Here is a 14,798-nt window from a genome sequence, read left to right on the forward strand (position 1 = left end):
TTCCCATCTAATATCAACAGTTCAACAGGACGTCCCGAACCAGCATCACGGTCTGCCCAGTTGAGCACTCCTGAGAACAGAGGCGTGTCTGCCTCACCTGGATATTTCATTTTTAGGACAATTCCATAAATAAATACATGAATAAAGAAAGACAAAATATTCTTGATTAGATGATTCTAAGAGGTGAAAAGCTAGGCTGAATATATTAACATTGGATCTTCCAGACCAAAGGATCAAACCTGGGTCTCCTACACTGCAGGCAGATTCTTTACTGACTGAGCTACCAGGGTAGCTCCAAAGCCTTGCTTAATAGTACGAATATACAAATTTCATGGTGGTGACTAGGTCTTTCTTATAAGGAAGCAGAGGGGTAGGATAGGATGAAAACATACGACTTAGAAGTAAGTTACTGATGGTATTCTAAGGCTTCAGCTGGGGGATTCTTTACATGTTATAAGTTACATTCATATATTTTTGTATGTCTCCAATAGATAAATTTTAAAAAAATAAGTATTTGTAAGGCTCTAATTAATTTTTTCTTTACTTCTCTTTTGCAAAACATGAATGATCATAAGAAAAGAAAAAATATGAATGAATTTAATTTCATTGAAAAAATGGCAAAATATTAAGTTATTGTCTTTATTTGTAACAATATCATTCTTTACCACAATAAAATCGAGTTTAATTAATCCAAAATCTTGGCAAAACTGTAATTATCATTTATTCTTCTAAAACTCTATATAATATCATAATAGTTATCCTCTATCAGATACTGAATTACATCTGCATTGCCCAACACTGAAGTAAAACAAAATAATAGGATGCTTACAAATCTCTTGAATTCCTTACAAGGAGGTCAAGATATTAAATGAAGTTACTATATATTTGTTACTTTTATCACCATCATTTTCTGTATTAACATGTACTCCTTGCGCATCATTCACCAAATTGTATCCAACTCAGATTAATTTTAGACAGCATTTATTGGTATTCTATAGAAATCACTGCCGGTCTTGGTTCTTCAGGTCAGTCAAGTTGCCATATTTCTTAGAACACACAGACCTAATAATTTTTTGAGCACCTATTATGTGCTGAGTCACTAACACAAATTCTGTGGGAGTGAGATAATATAAACATGTCCTGATCATCTTGTTTCTCTAAATAATAAAATAGTAATAATAATGCTTCCTAACCACTTTTTCCTATTCCTAGTCAAGACATAAACCACCAGATTTGAAGCACTCAATTAAATTCATAGTAACTGATTCTTACATTAGAACCAGAAATGTCAAATTTGCATCATAATATGAAACATTAATGAAAATGCTTCCTGGGAGATAGTTCTCCATGGGTCTCTTGATCATCTGCACATTTTGTAAGCAGAACTGTCCTCTTTCAACAATGTACAGCCTTGCATTTTGAGACATATCTCCCTCCAGAGCAGAGGGCAGGTTTACTTACAGTCTGATATAATGAAAATAATCTGTCTTTTATAGGCAAGCTTGTTTACTGCCTATGATAATATGGCTCAGCCCCGGTGGCTCAGACCGTAAAGAATCTGCCTGCAACACGGGAGACCTGGGTTTGATCCATGGATGAGGAAGATCCCTTGGAGAACGAAATGGCTACTCACTCCAGTATTCTTGCCGGGAGAATCCCATGATCAGAGGAATCTGGCGGGCACAGTCCATGGGGTTGCCGAGTCAAACGTGACCGAGTGACTCACACTTTTCCTTTCACTTTAGTTACCCCAGGCCAGAGGGTTGGCTCTGATGTTGTTACTTGGGCCTCTGCATCACCCCAAGACTTTGCAGGCCTGGAGAACTAGATCAGCTCTGAGACTCTTACTGCTTCTTTGCTGTGACAGAGCAATCTTGGTTTCTGACCCAGACACATGTCCTCTGCCAGCACCCACAGAACTGTGGCAAGTTCATTTGTTCACATACAAGTAGGTAACTCTTAGAACCTTCACAGTTCTTGATAATACACAGCTTCATTTTCCAGACAAAAGACTCACAAGCTCTCCACAAAAACACTTCTGCAGAGGGTGTCGTGGAGAGGACATCTCAAGACAATGGGGTTTCATTTTTTTTCCCAAAAACTTAAGAAATAGATTTTATAGTAATTTCTGAATCCAATTCTGGTTTGCTTGAGTCATAAGATTTCTAGTATCTTCTATGAATGGAATATTTTACACGAGTGTGTGCTTAGTCATGTCAGATTCCTTGTGACCCCCATGTAGCCTGCCAGACTCCTCTCTCCTTGGCATGTCCCAGGGAAAACTACTGGAATGGGTTTCCATTTCCTTCTCCAGGGGATCTTCCTAACCCGGAGATCAAACCTGTTACTCTTGTATGTTCTTATTGGCAGGAGGATTCTTTACTGAGTTACCTGGGAAGCCCAGGTGGGAAAGCTTTATATATTTGCTTAATTCTGCTATAGTTTATAATAAACTGTCTATATTTTAAAATATTCTATACCTTCAAATAAGAATAAGGTAGCCTGATACTAAAAGATTAAGAGGTGAATTTTTAAAAAATATATTGATAAATTTAGCATTAAATATTATGTAATAGGATTAATGCTTAAAAAACATTTTTAAGTGAAAAAGAGAAAGGAAAATTTAATTCTCATATGTATGACTGTTCTCATAATCCCTGTCATTTTATTTTTAAATGAGTGTCCATTCCTTGTGAATAAGCCTCCTCCCGTGGAAGAACACATATGGACTAAGTTAGCTGGCATTTTCCTTATCAAAAAATAAACAAGTCTGAACGTGGGTGTTCTGTCAATCAGAACACTTAGCCATGTTACAGGCTGCCACTGATGTACAAATCCATTATCCAGACATCAAACGCTTTACCAAAAAACAAATTAAATAGCTTTATAGCTCTTAGCCGGATACATCACCAAACTATGCAAAGGATGAAATATGTATGTGACTTCAAGAGAAGAAATTGAAACCAGGAGCCAACTACTTCTCAGCAGTGCAAATTACACTCCAACGCTCTGTGTTTTCATGTCTTGTCTTGTTTGTCTTATTGAGATGGTAAACTTGGTGGGGGCGGGGGAGGATGGGTCCCTTACTATATTCCATCAGCGGGGACAGCATATGCCTATTAGTACTTCTATTGCAAATAAATATTTATTGTCATAGGAAGGAATTCATTTTTCTAAAAAAGCAATGAAGAGCTAATCTGGAAGGCTTGATTCCTGGCCCTGATGAAAATGTGGATAAGCCATTTCACCTTTATTTTCCTCTCTAATAAAATGACAGTAACCACTTTCCTCACCCAGACCGTGGTGTGAGGTTTCATTATACAATACCTGTGAAGTCAATTTAGCTCCTCAGAAGATTGGTGTTACATAAACAGCAAATATTATTACCATCATTGGGTTGAGTTGTGTAACATCCCAGCATTTCAGCTAAAAGATTTGAGAAGGATGTTTGTAGATTTAAAATGGTTTATTTCATAAAAATTGTGTTCTCCTATTTTTTTCCATCACTAGACATTACTCTTAATAAAAATGTATTCCTGATATTTAGTAAACACTGTATATTATAATGAAGTAGTTCAGTTCTGTGCTGACGTCAGAGAAATGTTTAATGAAATCCAGGAAAATTCAGAGCAGCATCAGGGTTTTCCTCACCTTTTAATTCCTTTTGACCTTTTAAGTTAAAAGGAAATTTCAAAGAGAAGAATGCTCTTTGGAAAATATTGAAAACTATTTCTTTACCTAGTGATTTGTAAAGTTTTAGCTTTTTCCCCTGAATACCTCAGGATCGTACACAGTGCTCAAGTGAACTGAGGATGTTGTAAATATCATTATTTTCTATAGATGGAGAAGGAAATGGCAACTGACTTCAGTGTTCTTGCCTGGAGAATCCCATGGGCAGAGGGGCCTGGTGGGCTACAGTCTATGGGGTTGCAAAGAGTCAGACACAACTAAGCAACCAACACACACACACACAGGTTTTCTAAAAATGTCATGGAGAAATTTCACTGATGTCAAAGCCAGAATGCTCCCATTCCCCTGCTAGGCTCATTTCAGCTGCCTTCAATTATAACACATAGAGAGCTAAGGTTGCAAATGGATTCCAACTCAATCAACAATAAGCACCATTAAATTATCTTTCTTTCTTGTTCAATGTCTCAAAAAATATAACAATACAAAAGAAACTGCCCTTTTAGACAAAAAGAAAATGTAGAGAGTTTTAAAATTCTGAGCAGAGCTACAACCAACTATCCTTCTCCAGATCACACTTTCTGAAGTCAGGCTCAGACCCTGATAATCTTATGGTTCAAATGCCAGTTCAAAAGACTGTAACATCACATGGTCATTTTCCTTGAATGACCTGATGTGGAATCTCAAGAATGGTTGCATTTATCCAGCTTCATAACTCCTTTCCTGATTGAGCAATGTATAAACAGCAGAACAACATTGCAACCAAATTTAAAAAATAGAGTGTGAAACATGACTTTTCCAAATACAGCTTAGAAGACTACATCACCTTCTGCTCTCCATTCATATTCACCAGGGGACATATTTCATCAGAAATCAAACCAAACAATTCTTCTACTTTATTGAATCAGGCACAAAAATACATATACCAAAACATTTCAAACAATGGCAAAGTTTAAACTGTAAACTGCCTATAGGGTTTAAAAACCAGGACTCTGAACAAAAATAAAGAAATCAAAATAAATAACCACTCAAAAATCACACAGGCCAGACTTGGCACCAACAATCCAAGACTAAGAATTTAAGGTATCCTTATTTTAAGCCAGGCTTCTATTTAAATCTGTATTCTAGTTTTTATGATAGTGTGAATTTAGAAATTTTCTTTGAAAAATCTAACAATGATCCTAAATAAAAGGTTTCAGGATTTGGAGCATCATTAATTGGGGCTTCCCAGGGCGCACGAGTGGTAAAGATTCTGCCTGCCAATGCAGGAGACTTAAGAGATGTGGATTCAATCCCTGGGTTGGGAATATCCTCTAGAGGAGGAAACGGCAATCCACTCCGGTATTCTTGCCTGGAGAATCCCATGGACAGAGGAGCCTGGCAGGCTACAGTCCACGAGGTCACAAAGAGTCAGACACGACTGAGCAACTTAGGACACGCTCACAGCATCATTAATTATCTTGTTCATGTAGTACAACAAACGTTTGAACTGAAAGAATATTAGAAAAGGAAAGGGATATTCCTGTCTACCTTCTTTGAATGTGTCCAGAGATGACTGTCTGGCACAAAATCACCTGCTTAGTTCATAACCGAGCCAGTTATTGTTGTTGTTTAATCACTAAGTCATGTCCAGCTCTTTGTGACCCCATGAGCTGTAGCCCACCAGGCTCCTCTGTCCACAGGATTTCCCAGGCAAGAATACTGGAGGTATTTTCTTCTCCAAACCAAGTCAGGGTGAAGGCCAATTTGATAATGTTAACTGCCATTCTATCATCTCTTCATTGGTCCTTACTGGAATGATCTAATTGATCTGTTTTTTTTTAATCAGACTTTTCTTTCCAAAATGATTTAAAACCAGTTAAAACTCATTGTATTTTATGACAGAATATATAATATGTAATTTGTGATATGGCATAATAACAATAGAATAAATCAGGGGTCAGCAAACTATGGCCCTTGGGTCAAACATAGCCAACAAGCTATTTTTGTAAATAAAGTTTTATTAGAACACAGCCCTGCTCTCTCAATTAGCTGCTAGAGTCCGGCAGTTGCAACAGAGACTTTATGACCCACAAAGTTTAAACTATTTGCTATCTGTTCTTTAACAGGCAAAGTTTGTCATCATTCAGAGTTTATTGCTAGACACAGTTATTTTAATACATTTTATCCATTCAAAGTAGATTTAACAAAAAACATATTCTTAATTGAGATGAATGCTGAAGGAAGAATGATTCAGTGGCATACATAAGGTTTTTATTGTAATGAAATGCCCCCCCAAAATGACAGACTATATCATTTTATACTGGGTCTCATGAAGTTTGAAGGAGCTCTTCTAAGGGAAAGAAAATGACTCTTACCCTCTAGCATTTGATAAAGAACAAGGTTCGGGTAAACTACGATTCTGATTTTGGCACCAAAATAGGTATAATGTAAAACAGCGTAGATTTAAAGATCCTGTTGGTGGAGAAAACTGAACTACAGTAAAATCACAACGGCTCTGCCTAACATTACAAGTGACGACTGCTCTCCCAGGACAATTTTCTATCTGTGTAATTGGGCTAGTACACCACGGTCATTTTCAAATACACTGTGATATTTAACATGCACTATCAATTAGCATCTACTCCCTGAGCTCATAATAGACAATAGACAAGAATATATAGGACAACATAATAAGACAGGCCTCATATTAAGTGGCTGAATTCAACCTAAAACTTTTAGATTTCTAATCCGAAAAGTAAAAGTAGGGTGTAGGGTATGGGGGAAATGGCTCCATGAATTAAATTCTCCACAGGTAATAATATAGCACATTAATTGCCTACAAAAAAGGAAATAAATCTCAGTTACTAAAAAGAAAAGGCCCTCATCACTCAGTTGTCATTGCGTCATTCCTGGTTTGTAAAATACTTACCATGTCTGGGAATTAAAAAGCTCTTTTTAACAAACAGATGCTCTGATTTGTGAATAAAATTAATGGCTTCTCTATTTTATAAAAGACAACATTAAAAACATTATCAGCTTTTTTTTTTGTTTAAGAAGTGAAGAAAACACTCTCAGAATTGTTCTTTACAGGGAAAACATCCAATCTCATAGTCCATCTACAAAAGTTAAACAATGTAGCCCTGCCATCTAGTGGCCATCACTGGAAACGCGGCTCAGGTTTCTTTGAACCCTGAATTAATTTCTCTCATTAAACATCCCCCCAAAAAATCTTTTAACGAAACACATACACTATAAATCTAAGAATACCAATATAAAGTAAATTATGTAACATTAACATGATGGACATTAATGGCATAGAACTTTCATTCCGCTGAATTAAAGAAATTGCTGCTAGAAACCGGAAGGAAAGGAAAGAGAAGCCGCTCAGTCTTGTCAGACTCTTTGCGACCACACGGACTGTAGCCTATCAGGTTCCTCCGTCCATGGGATTTTCCAGGCAAGAGTACTAGAGTGGGTTGCCATTTCCTCCTACAGGGGATCTTCCCGACCCAGGGATCGAACCTGGGTCTCCAGCATTGCGGCAGACATTACCCTCGAAGCCACCAGGGAAGCCCTCTAGTATCTGGGGTATACCATATTTGTTTAATATATTTTTAATTAACATTCGTACAGATTTGTGGACCCAGGCAATGTTCATAATTTCACAAATATCTGTACTTATTAGTAAAGCTGTAAAAAAATTTGTAAGCAATGTCTTCCTAAGAAAAATATTATTTCAAATTTTTTCTGGGATATTAAAAATATGGAGGTTTCCAATTCTCCAGTTTCCTGTCAAACCTGATATTATCAAATAATTTGCTTGCTCATTCCTAAATCTTCTCTCATACTAGAATTTCCATAAATGTTTAAAAAAAAATTTTTGGTTTTAAAAGTATAAAACTCCATTCTCGGGAACCACTATCATTGGAACATCTTGAATAGTCATTTGCCAACTATCTTTCAGTACAGAACATACACCAAACCTTCTGCAGTTAGGATTTTGTCAGTTTATTTTCTGTTTCACCCAATATTCTGATTTATATATGCCTTTGTCAGAAAGTATATTAAAAGATGAAACAAATATTTTTGATGCAGAGATACATAGTAAGTTATTACAAGAAGATACTAGGTTATGTATAGTATAAGAACATCAGACACAAGAAGTATTGCTTTATTAATTCTCAAAATGTGTAACTATGTATCTATTAATAAGGCCTATATTATTTTTGTTTTAATAAATTATTTACCTTAAGATTAATTTCCTATTTATCATCTATTAGTAATTCTACTTTTCCCTCCTCTGACCATTTCTAAAATCCCATGGGCCCCATAAGATTAACCTGAATGTAGAAGAATTTGAAGATCCAGATGAAACAGACGAATTCCACCATCCCAAAGCCTATTTATATATTCCCAAAATAATATGTAAAAAATGTGCAACATATTTTTACACACTATCACAGATTTTACACAGACTGCAAGAGCTCTTGGGAACTGACTTAAAAATTGGGTATCTTGAGTTAACTAGAGCATAGTCGTGACTTTGAAAACTGTTATTGCTGGTAACAAGAAGTATAAAAGGGGCTTCCTTGGTGGTTTGGTGGATAACAATCTGTCTTGCAATGCAAGGGGTACCAGTTCAATTCCTGGTCCAGGAAGTCCCCGATGCTGCAGGGCAACTAAGCTCAGCTGCCACAACTACAGAAGCTGTGCTCTAGAGCATGGGAGCTGCAACAAGAGGAACCATGCAATGCGAAGCCCACGCCCCACAACTAGAGAGTAGCCCACTCTGCAGCTAGAGAAATTCCACACACAGCAACCCAGACTCAGGGCAGCCAAGTAAATAAATACTTTAAAAAGTACGAGAAGTTTGGGGGGCAGCAGAGAAGCAATGAACATTATGATCTTGCATCTCAAAACTCTAACTATTCTACGTGCCATGCTGCTTTCCATAAGTAATGCTCTTTGAATCTAATTATACATTATACTATCTGAAGGTGATAGTTAATTCTTGTTTATTAAAGCTAAGTATAAAAATCCAGTATTGAATTTTTAAATTAACTATTACCGAAATTCAACCACACTGGGGTAGTAAGCTCTATATTCAAAGTCACTATCACATCACATTCTGATCTTAGGTTGCTATGTTATTCCCCAAACCACCAGTTTTAATTACCACTGGAGGCAGTGATATGAGAAAACGCTGACAGGATTAGAAGGAAAAACTTTGGCAGACTACTGCTATGTAAGGAAAACAGAAAGATGCTTGCTCCTTGGAAGGAAAGCTATGACAAACCTAGACAGCGTATTAAAATGCAGACACATCACTCTGCCAACAAAGGTCCATATAGTCAAAGCTATTGTTTTTCCAGTAGTCATGTACAGATGTGAGAACTGGACCATAAAGAAGGCTGAGCGTCGAAGGATTGATGCTTTCTAATTGTGGTGCTAGAGAAGACTCCAAAAGTCCCTTGGATAGGAAGGAGATCAAACTAGTCAATCCTAAAGGAAATCAACCCTGAATATTCACTGGAAGGACTGATGCTGAAGTTGAAGCTCCAATATTTTGGCCACCTGAGGCAAAGAGCCGACTCATTGGAAAACACCCTGATGCTGGGAAAGATTGAGGACAGGAGGAGAAGGGGCAGAGAATCAAACAGCTAGAGGGCATCACTGCATCAGTGGACTTGGATTTGAGCAAACTCTGGGAGACAGTGAAGGACAGGGGAGCCTGGTGTGCTGCAGTCCATGGGGTTGCAAAGAGGTGGACACGACTGAGCGACTGAACAATATATATGGAGTGCTGTGGAGTGTTGGTCACTCAGTTGTGTCCGACTCTTTGCCGTCCCATGGACTGTAGCCATCCTGTGTCCCTGGGATTCTCCAGACAACAATAATGGAGTGGATTGCCATTTCCTTCAACAGAGAATCTTCCTGATCCAGGGATCAAACCCCGGCCTACTGCATTGCAGGCAGATTCTTTAACGTCTGAGCCACCAGGGAAGCCCAAGTCCAAAATATGCATACACTTACGTGTACATATAGTCAACCACCTAGATTATAATTGGCTCCTCCACTTACGGGTTTGTTTACCGATAAACTAGATCATCTTCACGAGGAGAGGAAGTATAGAAATGGATGGAGTGTGGTAAGAACCACAGCATGCAATCATGCTGGGGCGTTTCTTCCATTAGATAAAATGAGGTCGATACTTTATAAACTAGATTGCACTTTAAATAGTGGGGAAAAGAGAGCAATCATGTATTAAACAATAAGGTAATACCTAAAATGAACTAATATATTCATGGCAAGTATTACTATACAAGGAGCTACTGTTAAATTGCACAGTGTCATACCTATTAGAAGGATCAGGCACTCAATAAATACTTAATTGTAGAAAACAGATGAATTTATAAGCAAAATGTATAAAAGAGGCCTCCAGTGACTTACCACCAGGTTACCTCATCTGTGTAAATACTTACATTTTCTAAGCCCAGGAGCACAAGGAGTGGAATTGTTGTCATGCCTCCTTGAATCCATTCCTCCAGAGAGACTGTCCCATCATGATCATAGTCAATTTCTTCCATCATTTCATGGAGGATCTGGAATAGAGAAGTTGAGGAAAAATTTGATAATGAATCAATAAAATAAGTTTCATGTGATACAACCAAGTATTACAATGAACTGATTATAATAAACTCATGTGTGTGTGTGTGTGTGTGTGTGTGTAAGTTGCTTCAGGATTGTCTTACCCTTTGCGACCCTATGGACTATATAGCTCTCCAGGCTCCTCTGTCCACGGGATTCTCCAGGAAACAATACTGGAGTGGGTAGCGATCAAACCCGGGTCTCCTGCCTTGCAGGCAGATTCTTTACCATCTGACCCACTTGGAAGCCCAATAAACTGTGACTAGCAGCCAACTGCTCCCTCCCCATACCATCCCTCTGGGTCATCCCAGCGCACCAGCCCCAAGCGTCCTGTATCCTGCATCGAACCTGGACTGGCGATTGGCTCCTCCCAATTCAGGAGACACGGGTTCAATCCTGGGTTGGGAAGATCCCCTGGAGTAGGAAATGGCAACCCACTCCAGTATTCTTGCCTGGAAAATTCCATGTACAGAGAAGCCTGGAAGGTTAAAAGTCCAGGGGGTTGCAAAGAGTTGGACATGACTCAGTATGCATACCCACATGTGCACGGGCACACACACACACACACACACACACATACACCAGCAGCTAACTGGGAAGTTGAGGTGACTATCTAGATAACTTGGTACAATGTTAATCCTGTCATTGAGAATAACAGTAGTTTTGCTATGATTTCTAGATCATGACTACTTATACTGATCAACTTTTAAACATAATTGCTTAACTTTTTAATATTTTGTCATTGAATGGCAGGGCTCAGACAAAAAGGTACCTTTAATTTATGGATGAAAGTGATCTTTAATTGCTGTCTCTAGATTATTTTTTTTAATTCAAATATATGCCAGATAATGACTGAACAAATTAACTTCATGGCAAAGAGCTGAAATAATTCTTTGCTAAGTGGTATGGGGCAGGGGAATTAAGTCACTTTTAATTGCCTATCAGGACTTAATAGAGCCAAGAAGTTAAACAATCAGACCATTTGGATTAGATTTCTTTTCTAAAGATGACTCGCATACAGTGTCCCGAAGTGTTCTCCACAGTATGTGTGATACATTTACCTCTTGGCTGCATAGTGCTAATGTGTGTTGTGAACGCCAAGGGTTGGTGTGAGAGTCAGATGCGCTAATACAGTACAAGTATCTTTGAATAGTTTCTAGCATACATAGTAAGTTTAATATAGGTGCTGTTAGCGTTATATTGTCTGTTCAGTGGGTCAGTCATGTCCGACTTTGTGGCCCATGGACTGTAGCCTGCAAGGCTCTTCTGCCCATGGGATTCTCCAGGTAAGAATACTAGAGCGGGTTGCCCTGTTTTTCTCCAGGGAATCTTCCCAACCCGGGATCAAACCTACGTCTCTTGTGTCTCCTGCATTGGCAGGCAGATTCTTTACCCTCGTGCCACCTGGGAAGCCCTATGTTACATTAGCAGAAATTATATTACCCTCGGCTGCTGGAAAGGCGTAGTACCTCCTATCTGATGGCACCAAAGAGGAAAATGGGGAAGAATCCAGGGAAGGAAGTAACTCACCACCTTTATCTAATATGGAAGTTTTAATCCATTCAAAAGGAAAGAAAGAAAGAAACACAGAGCACGTTAGAAGAAAAATGTGAAGAGGTGCAATAAATGGAATACTTGATATGTTTGTTGATAGAAGGATCATTTGCCCCAACATCGCTGAACTTGGTTGATTGGTGTTTTTCCTCAAGAAGTATTTTAAAATCAGATTATTTTCCTTCATAGAAACAAATATATCTATAGGTATTGGAAAGAGTCTTGGGAAAAAATGATGCTGTAATACTTTCATTACTCTCAAAATGAAGGACAAGGGAGTTCATTTAAAATTGGACATAAGGTCTGATTAAAAGGCTTTACCTCCTTTTTGTTCGTTTGTTTGGTTTGTTTTAATTTAAATTTATTTATTTTAATTGGAGGCTAATTACTTTACATTATTGTACTGGTTTTGCCATACATCAACATGAATCCGCCATGGGTATACACATGTCCCCCATCCTGAACCCCCCCTCCCCCCACCATCCCTCTGGGTCATCCCAGTGCACCAGCCCCGAGCATCCTGTATCCTGCATCGAACCTGGACTGGCGATTGGTTCTACCTCTTGAAGGCACTCTCATGAACTAGCAGAAACGAACAAATGGGAAGAGAACTAAAACACAGAGCATTTGTTTCAGAGAACTGATCCATTCATTTTGTACTTAATTATCTAATGGGAGAGCCTGGGTTAGTTTTTAAGAACTCTGTTCAAGGACATCTCATCTCCCCTACTAACTGCCATCAACATCAAATGTACCCTTCTCGTTATTTATCATGCCAATTTAAGAGTCAAACAATGTATATAAAAGTATACACGCTTGAAATGGGGAGAGTTGCTGAATCATCAGGCAGGATGAGGCAGTTACTATGACAGCAACTACAGACACAGGCAAGGCTTTTATCCTGACACTCTATACTGCCCACAGAAAGGACAGACTTATTAGTATATGCCACAAATGACTAATACTGCTATTTAGCTTCTTAATCACATTTTCCAGTATGTATTTGTTCTAATTAGACCACCCAGCCACCACTATCCCTTCCATAGAGCATCCAGATCCCCATTTTCTCAAACCCCACCACCACCAAATACTTTTGTTGTGATGTAGTGGTACTTCCGTCTGCTTAGAAAGCTGACTAAAAAAGGGTCTCTTCCCTTTATTACTCCAGTGAGCACAAGAGGCTTGATTAATAGATAAATTATATTCACAGGTATTAAGTATGATAGTGAAAGCTGTTTTACATAAACACAACCAACAAAGGCAGCAGAACTTACAAGAAGTCCTTTGATTTCAGTGAAAACGGTATCACGGTGAATCAAGAGATATGCTTCTAATTAAATATGTTACCATCTACTTTATTATTCCATATGCAAACTGAAGGTTTGTCAATGATATCTGCCACTCATTCTGTGTACAGTATATGCATTTCCACATTCAAAAAGGAAAAAGAAAAACCAGGTGAGTTAAAACGTGGAAAACCCTAATCCCAGTAAGAATGGCGCTGGCCCCGTGCACAACATTGCACTGATCTGGTTGTGCTTTAACTGCATTAGTTTGCAACGCAAGGAAAATGTGATTTGAGCTCTCCTATCACATTATCATGCCATCACCATGGAGCTGACTGCATAAATGGGAATTTATGTGGTTAAATGGGCTCTTTGAATTCATATAAAATGTAAACCATTTAAATTAAATTGATTTGTATTTACTTAATTAATGTACAATTTCCTAAACTGAGTTGGTTTCAAACAGAAACTAAAATCAATAACATTCATTAACTCTCCCCCAAATATTACCTGTGGCTGAAATAAAAATTTCAAACCACGTATGTTTTAATACATATTTGAATAATATTGGTAACTTGGATATACATCTATGGAAAACAAGACGTTTTTATGCTCTTATAGGCACTGTTCGATACTGTTTCTTTAAACAATATGATTAATGTTTCCTAGATCAATCTTTAACTAGCTAGAGAGTTTGGGGCAAGTCACTAACATTTTGGGGTCTCCCTGCAATCCTGAGCATGTATCTGGAGGAAATACGATTCAGAAAGATACACACACCCCAATATTTATCGCAGCACTTTTTACAACAGCCAAGACATGGAAGCAACCTAGATGTCCATTGATGGAAAAGTGGATAAATAAGACCTGTTACATAGACACAATGGATTATTACCCAGCTATAAAAAAAAAAAAAAAAGATGAAATAATTCCATTTGCAGCATCAAGGATGGACCTAAATATTATCATTTAAAGCAAGGTAAGCCAGACAAAGACAAACACCATATGATGCCACTTACATGTGGAATCTAGACTATAATGCAAATAAACTTACCAATGAAACAGAAACAGGCTCACAGCCACAGAGAACAGACTTGTGCTTGCCGGGAAGGAGGTGGATGGGAAGGATGGACTGGGAGTTTGGGGTTACCAAATGCAGACTATTATACATAGGATGGATAAACTACAAGGTCTTACTGTATAGCACAGGGAACTATACTCACTCCTGTGATAAACCATAATGGAAAAGAATGTGTATATAAGTATAACGGAATCATTTTGCCATACAGTAGAATGTAACACAACATTGCAAATCAACTATACTTCAATAAAATAAATTAAAACAAAAACTTTTGGGGTCTCAATTTCCTCATGTGTAAAATGAGTCAAACAGTAGTATCTACCTCTTAGGGTTGCAAGCCTTAAATAACACAGATGGAAAGATAACAGTGTTCTGTGCACAGACTACATCACTATCATCTTCATAATCACCTTCTTCCTCTTTCAGGTTGACTACTCCAGCTATTTCCATATAAGGGAAAACGTGGAGATCCTAAAATATGTGTCTATTTGATTTTTTCATGGCATGGTATGACCTTGGTAGTGTCATCAACAGCGTGTTTAGTTACACTTATTTAAGAC

The 14,798-nt window shown here is 38.0% G+C and overlaps 1 protein-coding gene across 1 annotated transcript in view; it reads right to left on the minus strand.

The window, feature by feature from the left end:
• DGKB (diacylglycerol kinase beta) overlaps positions 1-14,798 on the minus strand; it is a 796,797-nt gene that overhangs the window by 604,192 nt on the left and 177,807 nt on the right. Inside the window, exon 8 of the mRNA XM_052638442.1 lies at positions 10,152-10,271. Within this exon, the coding sequence (XP_052494402.1) occupies positions 10,152-10,271 (120 nt within the window). The remainder of the gene's footprint in view (positions 1-10,151; positions 10,272-14,798) is intronic.

This window comes from Budorcas taxicolor, chromosome 4 (assembly GCF_023091745.1).
Source record: "Budorcas taxicolor isolate Tak-1 chromosome 4, Takin1.1, whole genome shotgun sequence".
In the NCBI taxonomy this organism is placed as follows: Eukaryota; Metazoa; Chordata; class Mammalia; order Artiodactyla; family Bovidae; genus Budorcas; species Budorcas taxicolor.